Source organism: Metarhizium brunneum, chromosome 3 (genome assembly GCF_013426205.1).
Source record: "Metarhizium brunneum chromosome 3, complete sequence".
NCBI classification, from domain to species: domain Eukaryota; kingdom Fungi; phylum Ascomycota; class Sordariomycetes; order Hypocreales; family Clavicipitaceae; genus Metarhizium; species Metarhizium brunneum.
Window position 1 is genome coordinate 2,620,688 of NC_089424.1, and position 16,832 is coordinate 2,637,519.

Consider the following 16,832-nt stretch of genomic DNA (forward strand, 5'->3'; position numbering starts at 1 on the left):
GCCTTCAATAATGCATATTATCAAACCGAGACTCTTCATTCTTTTACAACGAATAATTTATGCTGGTGACTACCTAGATAGTCTATGGTCTCGTAAGGTATCCCTATTATGTAGCCTTGATAACTACGTCAGAGATTGGAGAATCAACACCGTGATGCCGACATGTTGGCTTTCGACACTCTAACCCTCACAAAGCATGCACAACGTTAAATTCGAAGAGTGGCCAGTAGCAACACTCTGCCAGACACTGTTTCGGGGCTTCCAAGTGTGCAGAGCTAAAATATCACAATTCCTCGGTAGAAATATAGACTTGTATGAGAATTAGCAGAGACTGAACTCTGCCTCCTTGAGTATATTGTATCTACAATGCTAGAGTACACAAAGGGAATAATTCGGGTTGTAGTGTGAAACGCAGATTTATTACACCAGCGCCAGGTCGCCGAACTTCTCCTACAGTGGGCATTAGCAATTTGATCCCAGGTGTGCAGCCGCCCACTATCGAAACATACCTTGTATCCAGGCACCATCCATCTGCCCTTGGAAATGAGTTGGGTGGTCTTCTCGTCGATGGACTTCTCGGCGGCAGCAACTTCGTCCTACAGAATTAAGCCTTCTTGTTCACACGGTTTTGCATCGAGGTACATACGACAGTGAGGTCCTCGAAGGGACGAGCCTCCTCGATGTTCTTCAAAGTGGCAGCGAGATCCTTGAGCTCGAGATCAACAGCCTGCTTGGTGGCCTCGGCGTTCTTGACGGCCTCAACCTCGAAGGCGTCAATGGCCTTGAGCTGGCGGCTGACGTCGTAGGTGGTGGGCTTGAAGGCGTTGAAGCGCTTCTCAATCTCGTCGATGACGGCCTGGTTCTTGAGCGTAGATCGGTAGGCGGCAAAGTCGACCGTCGTAGGCTGCTCGGACAGCTGCTGGACCTTGCGGCGGGCGTCTTCGTTTCTCTTCTTGAAGGCCTGGAGGGAGGCGACTGTCTGACCGCGAAGGCCCAGCGAGCTGGTAACCTTTACCCAGTCGATCTTGAGAGCTGCGCTTCGCTGTTTCGGGGGAAGGAGTGAAAATTAGCTCATGATCTGGGGATGGAACCGGGTGCGCGACTCGGGGGAAGGGCGCCAGGAATAGATTCGATAATGCGCTCCGTCTGGCCCAATTGATCATTTCGACTTACCGTGGCCGCCATTTTGTTTATGTTTTGGGGGGGTTCTCTTGGAGCGGAGAGCGAGTGTAGTGATGCTAATGACTTGCCGTGCCGAACTTGTCCGACCAAGATTGCTGGCGGTTTGCAGTCACGTGATGTTGTTCGTGACTAACGGTTCGCGGCCCAGTCAGCTGGTTCAGTGAGGGATTGGACAATGCATTGCCTAACATTTTTAATTAATTTAGCATTTCTGGTTTAGTTGCTGGAGACGGTAGCAATGCATATCTTAGTCTAGCTTTGTTTCCATGATCATATCAGAGTTGGCCATTGAAGATCGATCTGTACGCTATTCACGCAACATCACATGCGAGCCATTTCACAAGACCAAACTAATTTGCATCATTTGGAACCAAATCCAGTTATGCCATTTTCAAACCCATCGGTGGTATCTGATATTTCTTGTCGAAATGATAGCAGCGGCTGCCAAAAACTAATACAAAGCCACTCCTACACGCACTGTGCAAGATGCGGTTGACGACAAGTTCATTTGTAGACCGCTCGCTCCCAAAAAAGTTTTCCCCTTAGATACTCAAGGCCATGATGGAGTTGACAATATCATTGTCATTCTCTTTCAGGGCTTTTATGGCCTTCTTGCGACTGACGTTGGCCTGGGTCATGACAAGCTCAATATCCTTATCCTCAAGACCTTCAGCATCGACCTCCTCACCGTCGTCCTCGTCCTCGTCCTTCTTAGCCTCGCCAGATTCGACAGCCTTGCTAGGCTCACCGTGGTTGTGGCCGGCGTGCTCAGCCTCGGCATTAGCGGCGGCCATCTGAGCAGCAGCGGCCTGCTGAGCGGTGGCATTAACATCCTCGATCTTAGCCTCACCAAAAACACTGCATAATAAAAACTGTTAGATTCCTCATTCATTCACTGACGTCGAGATCGAGATACTGACATGTAGGTGTTGCTGTTGGGGGACTTGTAAACCTCGGGGTTGTTGATGACGAAGAGGATCTGGATATCGGGTCAATTTTGATGCCCACCCTATCAGTCATACCTGTCTGTAACATACGTTCTTGGGGCGTCGAAGAGTGACACGGGTGATACCAGGGACACGGGTAAGATGCAGCTTCTCAATAGCCTTGCGAGCCTTCTTCTCGTTGCGGTTGTGGATTACAGCGGTAGAGCCAGCGGGCAGGTTGGCCTCACCATCCTCAGCATCGGAATCGTCGCTGCTGTCCTCCTGCTCCTCAACGGTAGGTCGCTGAGTCTCCTCGTCGGGGAGCTCCTCGATTCTGGGGTTGGCCATTTTGGATACTGCTGGGACACATGGCCATTAGCTTTTGACTCGCATTTCCTCGTCGCTTTGAATTCGACAAAAGTTCGCTCCGGCGGCCGAATTCAATGGCGAAAATTTCTGCAACATGCGACCGCAATTGGGCACTTACTGATGTGCTGAGCCCGGATTATCTTTTTCTGGCCTGAACGGTGATTCTCCTCGAGCTGTTTGTGTAGAGAATAGCAATACAGCGAAATTCTAGGGTTTGGTGGGCAACTGGCGCTAAACCGGATTAGGTAATCACGCATTTTCCAGTTCTCACTCCTCCAGTGAGTGACATGACATAGAGCGGCGAGGAAAGCCTATTATCGTCACCGGCGCCAAACACAGGCACTTGGGAGTCAAACTACAAAAAAAGGTACGAATACTAACTGCTAGAATGTCACGCTCAGAACCATCAAGTTTTTCGTCATACATATCACAAACATATTACAAGTTGTGCTACCGCCCAATGCGTTGAATTCATTTTAATTCTGAATTTCCGTGTTGACGCCGCTCATCATTAAGATGAAATGTGACATACAGCCCCTCCAGAACGGGAGTAAAAAAATGGATGGCAGCAGATTCTTTCTGTCGCTCCAATGTTGCTTTTTCCTGTCCGGGTCCATGCATCTCTTTCTAATGCCAGCTCCCAATTGTTCCAAAGCACCTCCTCGACTCCAACCAAAACTTTCAACCAGACATCTATGCGGAGGCCTTGACCTTGGCCAGAGCCTTGCGCTCCTCGAATCGTCGCTGCTTCTTGAGTCGCAAAACCTTGAAGCGGTCGAAGTCGGTCAGGTTCTTCCTCCGCTGGATCTGCTCGCGCTTCTTGGCCCAGTTGCTCTCCTTCCACTTGGCGTCGATCTCGTTCTTCTCCCAAAGCTTCTTGACGGCACCGTGTCGGGAGCCACGGATGAGGCCATCAACGACGAACTGGGAGAGCAGGCACTTGGACAGGGGAACGGCCTGTCGGGGGACAGCCAGAGTAGGGTCGGCGGAGGGGCCGTCGACGAGAACCTGCAGTTACACAATTAACCCTCCATCCAAGATCGCTCGACTTTGGTTGACTGTGAAAACGTACTCGCTTGTGGTCGATGATCTCGACAATGGCAGCAAGTCTGCCGGCGAACGGATGATCTCCGTTGATGGCGACAACGCGGCCAACCTCAACGAGGCGCCAGTTGGATCCCTCAATCACTGCTTCGCCCATTGTGACGGGTGTTCTATTGACTCTTTGTCAGTCGCAAAGTCGATTTAAATGTTTGCAGATATCTCGATATCAACTGCAAGAAGGCGCGGTGTTGTTCATACCAATAGTCGAAGTCGGGTTGCCGTTCGAAAGGTGGATGGATTCTGTGACTTCTCACACCGTGGAGTCGCCAATGACTTTTTGATCACTCGGCTATTAGGGTGGTGTGCGGGTGGAAATTCGACCTGTGCCCTAAGCAAAATTTTCGGATTTTCAGTTTTTGCCGCGCCGCACCCCGGCCCACTGATTCTATGCACGGACCACTTTCTTGGACTTTTGTCTGAAACTTTTCTTCTGCCACATGAAGTTTGTGTTATGTTCCTCCTTATGTCTCCCATCCTGAAAATTTCATTCAGCTTGAGGATGTTGATGATGTACAAAAACCTTTGCTAATTGCTCTGGTCGCAATCAAGGTAAGCCTGCTCTAATCATTTTCTTCTTTCACTGTCACTTGCACTTCTCTATGATGAGGTAATTTGCGATTGATTCTATTCGGTGGCTCTCTTCGCCAGAGTAGCTATACTGTTTGGATAAATGATATTCAATTCTTACATATTCTGAACTTGTATCTTGTTCTGCATAGCATATATTTCCACTGTTCTACTTGGATTGCGGTGATGCTAATAAATCCTTCATCCAGGGCATCGTGGTTACCTCCGATTGTCCAAAATCAAATACGACCCACCGACAAAGTCTGCATTCATGGCCATGAATCCTGCCCATACAAATATGTATTCGGGGACGCGCCCTTGATTGACGCAGCATGATACTCTCCACTCCCTGCAATAGGCTGTACCATCTTGCATGTCCACATTTTTTCCACCTGTGATGCGCGTCTGTCATATCGTAGAGTTCCTGTCAAAGCCTTATTTCCCTTGCTTTTCTTTTATTCTTTGAGCATCCTCCGCGGCTAACTCAGCATCGATCTTTGCTCCTTGAGAGGGCTCATTGCCGTGCATCTTGGCCTACAAGTGACCAGTTAGTGGCCGTACCAGGTGGCTCGTAGCTTAGGCAGACTCACAGGCAAGGTCGGGTCTTTTTTGGACATGGCTGTCTCAAAGTCGTCGCTTTCCCCCTGCTTCCTTCTCTTCTACATGGCAGTTAGCAAGGGGTTAACAATACTTGACATGACATGATGTACTCACCTCCTCAGCAGCTAGTCGGTTGGAGATTGTCCTCTCATCCTCTAAGAGCATTATTAGATCAATGATTGATATTTGAGTTGAGTACACATACTCGAGTCAGTCAGTGAGTGCGATCCCGGTTTGCCTTCCTCGAACCTCTCGGCGGTATTTCTTTCCGACGCCTTTACATTCCGCTGGTCTCCAGCTTCGTAGACGGCAGAGGTTCCAACATTGGAGTGTCCTGACATGATAGTTGTATGAGGATATTTTTGATGGCTGATAAGTGATATGGTTGGAGACGTGGGATTATTATTGTCCACAACTTGGCGGTAGTATTTAAGCCTTTTGAATGCTGCAGATGGTTGGCGGCGGAGCCCATTCTCCACGAGCTATTTCATCGACGACGTCATCCATTCACTGCCGTCATCCATCTTGCTGTATATCGCTGTACATTCTCTCATGGACACGTCATGTGGGTTTCCTTGGAAGCGCTCGTTTCCATCCTGTTAAAGGGAGGGGTCTGGTTGCATGGTCACGATGCCAACCGCGAGGTTTGAGCAAAGGCTTGGCTGGCAGCTAGGAGGTGACGGGAATGGACCCACAACAGCTCTCAAGGAGTCCTGAGACAATAACGAGTCACTTCCATACAGCTTCCATGTCTCATCACTTCTCACTTCTTTATGTATCACCTCTAATACATGACTCTCGAGCCAAGAGCAAGGGCCACTGGACGATCCCACGAGGAAGAGGGAGTACAAAAGCCGGGGATTCTGACAATAAACTTGAGTGTCTGTGTGCATGAGGCCCAACCATGGCAAGTACCAGTGAGCTGGCAGCCAGATGAAAAGCTGAACCGGCCAACGGCAGCTGCGGCCCAGAGCGCAGGGCCGGCCCAGAACGGACATGGAGCAGCACAACCAATAAAGGAACCCTCGTAACCATCAATGTGCTGTCTGGTTTGATATGCTGCACATGTGCTAAGAATGGCATGCCGGCCCCTATATTCATGCCTATTTATGGGGCACTTGAGCGCCTTGGGAGTCTCGAGGGCCGGATTTTGCAGCGATGGGAAATAACTTCATCTCCTTCATAGTGGGTCTCTGGTCTTAGAATACAGACGATCTTAGGGGCAACACGCTTTGTGGCAACCGCGCCGACTCAACAGCTTCCCTCCGACATTGAAATCGCTGTCGGGCTTGTCCAGTGATGGTGTTTTTATAATCATCCCGAACCTACTTAAGTACCTTTTCAAATATTTCCCTAAAGCCACAGGCAACAAACAGGTGGCCTAGCGAGACGAGTGCTAGGCAGTCCACAAGCAAATCGCGCTTTCTTTTCCGTCGTTTTCTTTTTCCCTTTCTTTCTTTTTTTTTGCTTTTGCCATCTCACCTCTACAGCATGGAGGAGTACATCGTTTTTGACAAAGCTTTGACCAAGGCCGACCACGTCGTTCTGCAGAGCTTAGCCCGGGATATCAAAACGGCCAGCTCCGTAAGATCTAGAAAATCCAAGGGACGCGATTCCGATTGCGACTCTGGCATAGGATCTGAGGAGAGCTCTTCCAGTGGGGACGAAGCCAAGGCATTTCCCCCGCAAGATGATGCCACGACAGACCAAGACATCGCCGCACTCAAGGCGTCAAGGAATCCTAAAAGTGCCGCATTCGAACCCACGATCGTCCTGTCAGTCGATGATTGTGACGCTCATCTTCACCCGCTACTCAACAATTACTTGCTGCAGCCATATATCCAGCTGGCTCGGAGGATTGTGCGCCATGAGACAGATGTAGCTATGCTAACACACCTCATCATCTATTTCACCACGTCGGTGCCTAGTGCACTGGTGCTCTTCCGACACTTCACCTACACACACGCCGTGCTCCATTTCGTTATGCAAATGTACTACGTGGGAACCTATACTTTGATGCAACACCAACATATTCATCAACGGGGCATATTGGCCAAGACGTACGGCCTCTTTGACAGAGCCTTTCCTTACATCCTCGACCCGCTCATGGGCCATACATGGAATTCCTACTACTATCACCACGTGAAGCACCACCATGTGGAGGGCAACGGACCAGATGACCTGTCATCGACTATTCGATACCAGCGTGACAGCGTCCCCGACTTTCTTCACTACGTCGGACGATTCTTCTTCCTCGTGTGGTTGGATCTGCCCTTGTACTTTTTAGGTAAGAATCGACCCGGCGTGGCGATCAGAGCAGCTGGTTCTGAGCTCGCAACCTACGCGTACTACTACTTCATGTACCGGCTTGTGGGCACCAAGGCAACCCTTTTCGTGTATATTCTTCCCTTCGTCATGTTGAGAATGGGTTTAATGGTTGGAAATTGGGGTCAGCATGCGTTTGTGGACAGTGATGAGCCGGATTCCGACTTCCGGTCCAGCATCACCGTGGTTGATGTTGCAGTAAGTCTCTCCAAACTCCATGCCCGGCCCATGATTGGAATAGAGACGAGAAAAACTAACGAGGGACAGAGTAACCGATTTTGCTTCAACGATGGTTACCACACGTCTCACCATCTCAACCCCCTACGCCACTGGCGAGACCACCCTATCTCATTCCTTGAGCAGAAACACACATACGCCAAAGAAGGCGCCCTCGTGTTTCATGATATTGACTTTCTTATGATTACCTTCCGTTTGTTGCGCAAGGATTACGAACATCTTGCCAAGTGTCTCGTGCCGATGGGAAACCAGATCCATCTCACAATGGATGGCCGGGTGAAGCTACTAAAAAGGCTGACGAGGAAGTTCACAGAGGAGGAAATTGCAGAAAAGTTTCGAAAAGTTCAGTAAAGTCATTGCGCACAGCAAGTAGCATGTTTCAGCTATTCGGGACGGGCTGGAGATTGACTGCCGCGAATTATAGACGGGAATTGCATCGGTTGAATAACTGAGATACCCTATAGAATACATACACAAACTCGCATATTCCTACACATGCATATGAGAATCAATCAAAGCTTAATATTTGCATCAATTGGAAGATTTGGACAATCTAGTAGCGGGTCCAACCGTCCTGCTAGTATCCCGAACATGGTTTGGCGTCGATGGCTTGCTTTTTGCCTTGTCCAATGTTGAAGCTCTTGACACATGCCGAATGGGCCAAAACTACAGACCCACATAACGCTAGTTCCCCGACAAAACGTCATTCGGCTCCGCCAACAAGGCCAGGCAGGAAGGAACCAGGCAAGGCCTTGCCGGTTTGGCCCGTTCGCCAATCCTCAACATCTGAACGTTGTGCTCCGACCAACTCGATTACTCAGTTGCAAATTTCTCCCAAGACATAGAAGCACGGTTCCAACATGTTTCGATTCGTAAGGATGCTTCATTTTCGCCCGACCTGAGTTCGAGCCGCTTGGGCTAACCAATTGCACAGCACAAGTCGCTCGACATTGTCACGGTCTTCCACAAGGCCAGCTCCCCAGCTTCTACCAGAGTTGCCAACCTGGTCAAGCAGATCTCGGCCAATGCACAGGCCGGAGCTACTATTGACCAGGCCAGCGACCATACCGCGCAGACGCAGCCGAGCCGAGACCCATTCGAGCTCAACATCACCGAGGAGCCTCCCACTGTTGAGCAGGTCCAGACAATCCTCGACTACGTTGGCAAGCCCAGCATATCCAAGGTCATAAAGGGCGCCCACGATGAGAAGGATGCGCTGAAGAAGTTCCGAGAGAGCAGGGAGAGCTTCTTGCGACCAGTGGTAAGTCGAGTCGCAATGCTTTGAGCCGCGACCAAGGGTCGCAGTCGGTCTGTGACACAAGCTGATGCATTGTATAGACTGTGGACTGGAACAATGGAAAGGCCATTGCCGGCGATAATGAGAGCGAGATTCTGAAGATGCTGAAGACGCAGAAGTCAGAGTAAAAAGGCCCTCGTGAAGACCAAAACTATGGAAAATGACCCGCACTTGTACATACATTTATGCCCGCCAACCGCGACTCCCGTTTTGTAACAATCAAAGTCGTGATTTGTTTGTCAAGGAAGCCTTTTTTTCAGTGCTGCTGACCGGTTGAACAATGGAGTTTGTTGTAGCTGGGGTGCTCATCTGTGAATTTGAAGTTTGAACTGTATCGACGCAGTGAAAAGACGGAATCGACAGCGACATGCGCACGACGTCAAAGCGCCGCAATGTTTCTTCTGCAACACGATCTGAACACCAACGGGCCTTCAACTGACTCGACCACCTGCGATAGGCGAGATTCACTGTGTTCTGTTTGTTTGTGGATTCCACTCAAACACGCGGGCCACTCCGACCCGCGCTTCTTTCAGATGCCGTTCACTTTCACTTGACTGCCCGATGGCGGACTCTCCATTTTGTCAGAAATGAACAATAGGGCAACAGCATGTCTTTCCCCCCAACCGAACAAACTCGAGCCTTGAAAGACTCCTCAAATCCCCTTACTTATTAGCTTCCGGTGCCAACTCACTCTCCTTGAGCATCTCCCAAATCTCATACCTTCTGTAGTTCTGGTTTGCATACTCTTCAAGGCACATCTTCAACGCATCGCATCGTCAAACCTGCCCATTGCAACTTTGCTAAAGCAATCTTTACTCTTTTTTTTCTGGTAAAAAAAAGAGAAAAAAAGAAACAAGATTTCTCAACTCTTTCCCTGAAGAGTCTGCGCGGTCCCCCCGACTCTTAGAGTTTTGTATAACCACCGTCATGGCGGCCTTGGTTCCCGAGCACCCTGGTCTGCAGCATCCTCCTGAGGATATGGCTAACTCCAAAGGAACCCCAGCCAATGCTGTTCCTAATGATCTACCGGCCACGAACGAGACGGCACGCGAAACCGGCTCCGCGGGTGTACCCTGCCCGATCATTGGGGGTGACGGCCCTGACAAAGACCTTTACACTAAACGCCCGGCCAGTACTCCTGCAAATTTCTCAACTGATCATCAGAAAGAAGAATCTGGCGAAAAGGATTTGGAAATATTCTACTACGATGCTCACGATATAAATCGTATAGATAGCGACAATCTGTGGAATACCCTCATTCGCTCTGGTATCGAAGAACAGGAACTATGCAATGTACTTGAAGAAATACGCGAGTGGCTTCTTGGGTGGCGTCCTGGCAGACCTGATGAATGGCTCATGCACTGGTTTAACGTTGACTCTAGCACCAAGGTGTACGTATTATCCGACGTTAGTTGGAACAAAATGCTGTCTCAAATCTCCCCTGACAACATACTTGTGCTTCGCTATGTTCTTAAGGAGCAAAGTGTAAAATTGCTGGCACAAAACGGTGACAAGAGTCTAGACGCGGATGGCATTTGGTCTGCTGATGGAAAAAAACTTTTTAACAAGCCACAACGTATGTTAACATGACTCTCCCTCTTCTTTTCTTTTCTTTACTGATAACAGAAAAACATAGTTGGTGGGCATCGGACAACTGCTGCGGCGACGCCAAATCATCCTCGAGCTATTGTGAATAGTACTTCGCAGTCTCGGCCGATCAGCTCAGTCAAGCAGCACGCCACAACTTCTCCGGGGACGAATGCGGTCTCGCCCAATAACCGCAACCAGCCTCGTCGTTTTGTGAATACTGCAAACGACGTCGGACCAGCTGTTGTGGCACAGACCCAAACCTCTCCTTCTCCTCTCCCTCGAAAGGATCGACCTGTTCAGCATGCCACGACTGACGGGAAAAGTCCCCTCACACAAGCTCAGCCATCTAGCTCGGAAAGCCCTCGGCGAAATCATGCGAGACGGTCTGGTCCTATCGCTCCCATGGCGGCAAAACATACGCCGACTCAGCCTCGGGGCCCAATGACGGTCGGTGTACAGCCTGCTTAGCAAGCAGGCAACACCGTGCCGTCTCGTGCGCACCCGCAGAATGGCAATGGGAAGCCGGTCGGCAGATATATCCCTGACAAGATGGGCCAGACAGGCCCTCCAATGTCTCACAACGGACCTCCAACACAATCTCCGCAGACTAGGAAACAGGGAGGTCTCGCAAGCAATGCTTGTGTCGAGCTGCCTTCCAAGCTGCGGTCAGACGGGCGTCGCGCAGTGTCGTCTGGCGATGCCCCTTACGTTCATAGCACAACCTATGGAGATGGAGGTTCCATGCAGGGTAATGGTAGCTACAACGGTGCCCTTGTACAACCTGCCATGTATGATAGAGCTTTCCAAGCACAACCTTCGCATCAATTGCCCGCAGCCGCACCGGGACGTAGCGCGTCTCCGGCTGGGACAACATCTACCCTTAAGGATGGCAGCTCCACTCGAGGAGGCGACAAGAACAAAGGGCGACGAGGCCCCCAAAACCACAGGCCTCGAGCTGAATACCCTGTCCAAGATGGCAAGGGGTCGTTCTATTCCCAGAATTCCCATCAAATTGGCACTGCACGAGGAGGGTACGGCAACAATACGTATCATTACCACAACCGCGATCCTGATTACGAAGATCGAGAGATATCGAGACATAGGAGGAGCGTTTTTGCAAGATTTGAAGAGCGGTCTGACGGGCATCCCGAAGATATCAGGAGCCGTTTAAAGAGCGCAATGACGGGTCAATTCGGGAAGGTTGAAAACGTCTTTCATGCTTCTGAGAAAAATGGTAGAGTTTTCATAGTTCTGTGAGTCTACTTCAAGCATGCGTCAAGATCAAACAGTTTTTAGGTCAACTAACACTTTTGCCACAGATTTGAATGCGAAGCTTCTGCGGCAAAGGCCTTGAAATCTACATGTTTAGAGAACCGAGAGAAGGGTATCAAAATCGAGATTAGGCGGCCGTATATGAAGCAATGGAAAAATGAACCGTGGGTCAAGAGGGGAGGGCGGCCTGGCACCCAGCAGTGTCAGCCATACCAGAACAGACCTCATTTTCCTATGGGTAACGGGATGCCTCCGCCTGGCAGCCAGCAACGTCAGCCATACCAGAACGAGCCTCATTTTCCTATGGCTAACGGGATGCCTCCGCCTGGCAACCAGCAAGGGTATAACGCCCGTAGTCTACACAACCTACGGCCAGCTGATCCAATGATGATGAGGAATGTGCCGCATAGACTGTATCGGAATCTTCTTGGGGCTGGGGCCTACGAGCGAGTAACTCAAGCCCATGCTTCTAGGCCATCTTTCCCTCAGCCAATGATGCCACAGCAAGCGCCTCCCCAGAGCCCCCAAGTGTTCCAAATCCCCAGGCAGGAGGCTAGCAAAGTCATCCCAAAACAGGACGAGGAGAAGACTACGAAGCCGGCGGCCGATCAAGAGGCATCAAAGTCATTGGAGTGGAAGGCTCAGTCAAAGCCGCCTTCTGAGGAGGCCTTAGAGAATGACGATCCTTTTGAGAACGATAGAGCTACAACCCCTACCAGCCAAGGAAGCAAATCTTCCCAGACTTCAAACCGGAAAGTGAGGGTGTCACTTCCATCAGTCTCACCACCCAGGCTTACTCAGTCTACGGCATCTAAAATTGAGAGACCGATAAAAGAGCCAGGCAAATCACCAGTGGGCCAAGAGCCGCCTCCGAAATTAAGAAATAGCCCAAATGGTGTCATTACACCAATTAAGCCTTCTCATACTAGACAAGTTCCTGATGAGAAATCATTTGAAGTTCCTCCTGAGATTATAAAGGGATCCGAAGCTTCAGCTACCACCACGACCGCAGTGACTGGCACGCGCAGCAACCTCACTGCAGAACAAATCAAGCGGAGGCTAGCGTATTCGAACATGATTGCGGTGCCCTTGAGTCCTTCCAAGGTCAAGAAGACAACTTCCACGGAGAACAATCCTGCCAACGCCATCAGGGACAAAGCTGCATCTTCTAAGTCTCTCCCTTCCGATACCGCCTGCCATGTACCTAAGCCAGCTCAACACATACCGGATGCCGAGACCTCCAGTGTCAAGTCTGACGAGTCCAAAACCATGTCGGCTTCTAGCTCACCAAGCAACCGTTCACCATCTAGTAACCCTAAGAAGACGCCGGACAATAAGAAAACCGCTGGGTCGCACTCCGGGTATCACAGCAAGGTCTCCAAAACGCCTATAAGTCCGATCAAGAAAAACACAGAAGCCAGCAAGGACCAGAAACTGACTACTCAAGAAGAGAATGTGGCCGAAAGAGGCTCGTGTTTTCCAAGTCGTGCAGACCAAGACTCGTTCAAGTTTCCTGGCAATGGACGAGAAACAATACGAGTGAGGAAAGTAGATAAGGGAGAAACAGCGTCTATCGAAAGCTCCGTTCAGGAGAGAGGCACGACTTCAAGGAAGAGAGGCTGCAAGACTCGACCAGCATCCCGAAGCGTTGGCTTCATCGATCAGAACCAGCAGCAAGAGAGCCAGCCTCGGGTCGAGGTGATTCGAGGAACTGACTCGGCGACCAGGCACGAAGCAAGCGCCTCTACCACCAATCATGCACGGCAGATATCTACCCCGCGGAATACCTCACCGGCAAGTGTGGGGGGCAGTAATAAGATCAATTTGCAAAATGTTTCTAGTGACAGAGATAATGGGGGAGGGACTGGCTGGCAGAAGGTCCGGAGTAAAAGGGGGGCTTCTAAGAGAACAAATACCCCCGGATCAAGCGACCATCAAGGCTAGCAGCCAGACATGTCAGCTGAAGGAATAGGTGCTGCCTCTCACACTGCAGTAACTACCGCCCACGATTCAAAGAACCCAGTCAAATTAGCGGTTCCAGAGTCTGTTTCGACCCCGGAAGCCGGCGATGCTTCAGCTGAATGTTCACCCGGGGGTAAAGGAGACCATGACTCTTCTATGTCTGAACGTGTGATTATTAGGGCTCTAGAGCTTAAGGAGGACATCGTGGTTACGGCAGCGAGAGACCTAGAGACCATTGTGCTAGCTTTGGCGCAAGGGGAAGTTGCATCAACTCGACCCCGGCAGGGATTATCTGGTGAATCAACCCCAGAAAAGCAGCGTGTCTCGAGCGCGGGTCCAGAGGAATCGCCGAGAACTAAAGACTGCCGGCCATACACAGGGCTTGAATAACCAAGACTGGCTGTCACTCTCCGCACCGCCTAAACGCATACTAAAACGAGAGTCTTTAAAAAGGTACAAGATGGGAGGCATATGGGTTGAGAAAACGAATACCCAAAGAAACACAGACAAAAAAAAACCAAGAAAAAAAAAAGGCAACGGACAGCATTTATGACGAGCGTGGGTCGTATTGATCACAGGCTGAGGACATGTGTGGAAATTTGATGGATTTAAAGCCCTGGGCCAAAGAATCAGGAACTCTGAAGAAGGATGTGATACATAAGTAGGAAACAATAAGCGGTTACCAGTAACTCACACTTGACCTCAGTGGCACCCTCCCCTTTAGTCCAACATCCTTCGTAGTCGGTCCTGTCGTGAATCTCGCATGGAATCACACCCCACACTCATTTCGACGTCTTCCTGCCATCCAGCGAAGGCATGTTGGTACACATTCTATTCCTTATATACAACGTACAACGGCCGTCAGCGGCCCGCCTTCCCACGCTCCATGATTATCGTCTATGCCCCGTTCTTGACTAGTCCCGTGACAGTCTCCTCAATTTGCTTATCCGACAATCCATCCAGCGACTGTGACTTTTCATGACCAAACTCTGTGACTCGTCAGCATCCAAAGCAGAACTCGGAGCCCGTCCGGGACGCACCATATCTAGCGTAGACCTTGGGCAGCGTCCCTTGAGCCTCGCGGATGAGGATCGGGATCTGGGGATTGTTCTTCTTCATGGTGGGGTAGGCGCGCGTGAGGAATGACCTGTCGCCGTGTCTCGTCAGCACTCTCGTCTCTGTCGCGGGCGAGGAGAGATGCCATGGCAATTGGCGCCCGTGGCATGTTTCCTCCCCTCCCTCTCTGTGCGCCGTACGTACCGCACCGCAGCGCTCTGCTCCGACGTCTGGCAGAACAGAAAGCGCACCTCCTTGAGGGCCTTTGTGAATGCGTATCTGCTCGACATGGCGGCCGGGGAGGGATCGTTGTGAATGACGTTGAGGAAGATGGGAAAACATACGGCCCCCCAGCTCTTTGGATGGTGGTCGTTTTCAGCAACGCTCTGGTTGGCCACGGACGACAAAGTGGAGATTCCCTGCTGAAGCAAGCACCCGCCCTACGCCGGGGGCCGGTCTCGCACCTCGACCAGGCGGCTGATCTCCGGACCCTCCGTCACCAACGCCCAGGCGAACTTGCCGCCAGGAGTTTCCCGCCCGTCACCGGAAAAGACAGCTCGAACCTCCCTCCTTGTAAAACCTCCCGTGTCGCCTTGCCGCAACATCCTTTGCCCTGCTCAAACGAAGACAACTACCGAGTCCAAGGCCCTCAAGTACGTCGCTTCACACAATAACCTTTATCCCTCCCCCTTACGGAGTACTCTTTTTCAACCCCCCTTGCACCCGCGACCTTTTTGTTGAGCAGCACGTTCATCGTGCCACAAAGACACAACAGTCGACTGACAAACCCGCCATCACAGGATGGTCGTCGCCAGCACAATCATGCGCGCCTCGCGCCCGGCCCTCCGACAGGGCGCCTTTTCCGCACAGGCATCCCAGGCCTTCCGCGCCCAGCGATTCCGCTTCCGCGAGAGCAGCAAGAGGTGGCAGAGCACGGCCGACGGCGCCCAGCAGCAGCACCAGAGCTGGTTCAAGCGCGCCTGGGAGAGCGAGGTCGGCGTCAAGACGGTGCACTTCTGGTATGATTTCCCTCTCACTCCTTCGTTGCCGCCCAAGCTAACGCCATGCTCATCCAGGGCTCCCGTCATGAAGGTCCGCCACGCAAACACCGCCCCTTACAAATTAACAAGGTAGCAGATGCTAACAAGGACTGGCAGTGGGCTCTCGTGCTCGCCGGCATCTCCGACTTTGCCCGCCCTGCTGAAAAGCTCTCCTTCACGCAGAACTTTGCCCTGACGTGCACTGGTCTGATCTGGACCCGGTGGTGCTTGATCATCAAGCCCAAGAACTACCTGTATGCACCGCCTCTTTTCCATCATGTGTAAAAAACCACGACCAACTGATTGTTTTAGCCTTGCTGCCGTCAACTTCTTCCTCGGTCTCGTCGGTATCGTCCAAGTCTCCCGCATCCTCATGTACGAATCCGCCAAGAAGAAGGGCCTCGCCGAGGTCGTCGAGGATGTCAAGAAGGACGTCAAGGACCAGGTCAAAGCCTAAGCTACCCTTGTCATCTTAAAAAAAAAAGCCTTAAAATAGCAATTCTCTCATGTATCTATAATTGGAGGGAGTTTTTTTCTTTCCCGCCCTGGGAAAGCGCAGATTTTCATTCACGCAGCTAGATGGGAATTCTGGCACAACATAAATGGCTGAGAGGAGACGAACCAAAAAAAAAGGGACGCGGGAACTGTCAGACTGCTGGCACTTGGCAATATCGCACAAAACTCTTTTGGGTCAAGACTAGACGATGGCTTGGTACGGACACTTTAGACGCGTACATGAAGGATTGATGTACAGTATTGGCATTTAGTTGAATGATGCGAATGCGAATTGTGCAGCCTTCACTTTCACTGTATGTGGTTGACCAGGGGGCCTGTTTTGTCATACTTGTTTCAACCGTGCTCACATTGTAACACACAGCTTGGCTGAGTGGCGGAGGTAAAAAAAGAAAAGAGTTCTGCGTTGCATGTGCTTGAGAGAGAGAGTACTGTCAGACTCCTCAAGCGGGTATAATACTGCCTACTGGTAGGTGCAAAAGCTTTTTGTACAACAAGCCCACGACCAGTAAAGCCGCCACCAACACGGACAGTATAGAAACGTCTTGAATCGAAAAAAATCCTTTACGCACCCACATGATATCTAAATCCCCCTCAAAAGTGACAACCGCCAGGCGCCTTACAAAAACGAGTATGAACAGGGACCCTTTCCCGTGTTCATGTAGCAAAATAAAAAATTCAAAAAAGCCCATGCATAAATCATTTGAAATCACTGACATCCAATTGCCTCTCTACAGTTTCCCAACGTTGTCAGCAATGCCGTTGGTAAATGAGCGTGCCCAAGCCGCTTCG

The 16,832-nt window shown here is 50.8% G+C and overlaps 9 protein-coding genes across 9 annotated transcripts; 4 read left to right on the forward strand and 5 right to left on the reverse strand.

Moving 5' to 3' along the window:
- Positions 1-420: 420 nt before the first annotated feature.
- Positions 421-1,185, reverse strand: atp7 (ATP synthase subunit d; the record flags this gene model as incomplete). The annotated part of the gene is made up of 4 exons (XM_014689125.1): positions 421-450; positions 510-596; positions 647-1,042; positions 1,174-1,185. The coding sequence occupies 4 exons, from the start codon at positions 1,183-1,185 to the stop codon at positions 421-423; spliced, it is 525 nt and encodes a 174-aa protein (XP_014544611.1).
- A 539-nt stretch (positions 1,186-1,724) lies between these two features.
- Positions 1,725-2,456, reverse strand: EGD2 (Nascent polypeptide-associated complex subunit alpha; the record flags this gene model as incomplete). The annotated part of the gene is made up of 3 exons (XM_014689126.1): positions 1,725-2,040; positions 2,103-2,161; positions 2,220-2,456. The coding sequence occupies 3 exons, from the start codon at positions 2,454-2,456 to the stop codon at positions 1,725-1,727; spliced, it is 612 nt and encodes a 203-aa protein (XP_014544612.1).
- A 714-nt stretch (positions 2,457-3,170) lies between these two features.
- Positions 3,171-3,678, reverse strand: RPL14A (60S ribosomal protein eL14; the record flags this gene model as incomplete). The annotated part of the gene is made up of 2 exons (XM_014689127.1): positions 3,171-3,485; positions 3,550-3,678. The coding sequence occupies 2 exons, from the start codon at positions 3,676-3,678 to the stop codon at positions 3,171-3,173; spliced, it is 444 nt and encodes a 147-aa protein (XP_014544613.1).
- Positions 3,679-4,583: 905 nt separating this feature from the next.
- G6M90_00g060440 (uncharacterized protein) lies at positions 4,584-5,089 on the reverse strand (the record flags this gene model as incomplete). Its single annotated transcript, XM_014689128.1, has 4 exons — positions 4,584-4,682; positions 4,739-4,807; positions 4,863-4,903; positions 4,954-5,089. The coding sequence occupies 4 exons, from the start codon at positions 5,087-5,089 to the stop codon at positions 4,584-4,586; spliced, it is 345 nt and encodes a 114-aa protein (XP_014544614.1).
- Positions 5,090-6,239: 1,150 nt separating this feature from the next.
- Positions 6,240-7,661, forward strand: G6M90_00g060450 (uncharacterized protein; the record flags this gene model as incomplete). Its single annotated transcript, XM_014689129.1, has 2 exons — positions 6,240-7,271; positions 7,341-7,661. The coding sequence occupies 2 exons, from the start codon at positions 6,240-6,242 to the stop codon at positions 7,659-7,661; spliced, it is 1,353 nt and encodes a 450-aa protein (XP_014544615.1).
- Positions 7,662-8,170: 509 nt separating this feature from the next.
- G6M90_00g060460 (uncharacterized protein) lies at positions 8,171-8,735 on the forward strand (the record flags this gene model as incomplete). Its single annotated transcript, XM_014689130.1, has 3 exons — positions 8,171-8,182; positions 8,245-8,571; positions 8,649-8,735. 3 exons carry the CDS (start codon positions 8,171-8,173, stop codon positions 8,733-8,735), a joined length of 426 nt encoding a protein of 141 aa, XP_014544616.1.
- Positions 8,736-9,534: 799 nt separating this feature from the next.
- On the forward strand, positions 9,535-13,413 carry G6M90_00g060470 (uncharacterized protein; the record flags this gene model as incomplete). Its single annotated transcript, XM_014689131.1, has 4 exons — positions 9,535-10,183; positions 10,244-10,644; positions 10,705-11,450; positions 11,517-13,413. The coding sequence occupies 4 exons, from the start codon at positions 9,535-9,537 to the stop codon at positions 13,411-13,413; spliced, it is 3,693 nt and encodes a 1,230-aa protein (XP_014544617.1).
- A 915-nt stretch (positions 13,414-14,328) lies between these two features.
- On the reverse strand, positions 14,329-14,777 carry nuo-10.5 (NADH-ubiquinone oxidoreductase 10 subunit; the record flags this gene model as incomplete). Its single annotated transcript, XM_066130697.1, has 3 exons — positions 14,329-14,420; positions 14,472-14,578; positions 14,692-14,777. The coding sequence occupies 3 exons, from the start codon at positions 14,775-14,777 to the stop codon at positions 14,329-14,331; spliced, it is 285 nt and encodes a 94-aa protein (XP_065986868.1).
- Positions 14,778-15,309: 532 nt separating this feature from the next.
- Positions 15,310-15,984, forward strand: G6M90_00g060490 (uncharacterized protein; the record flags this gene model as incomplete). Its single annotated transcript, XM_014689132.1, has 4 exons — positions 15,310-15,506; positions 15,564-15,579; positions 15,645-15,781; positions 15,840-15,984. 4 exons carry the CDS (start codon positions 15,310-15,312, stop codon positions 15,982-15,984), a joined length of 495 nt encoding a protein of 164 aa, XP_014544618.1.
- Positions 15,985-16,832: the final 848 nt, after the last annotated feature.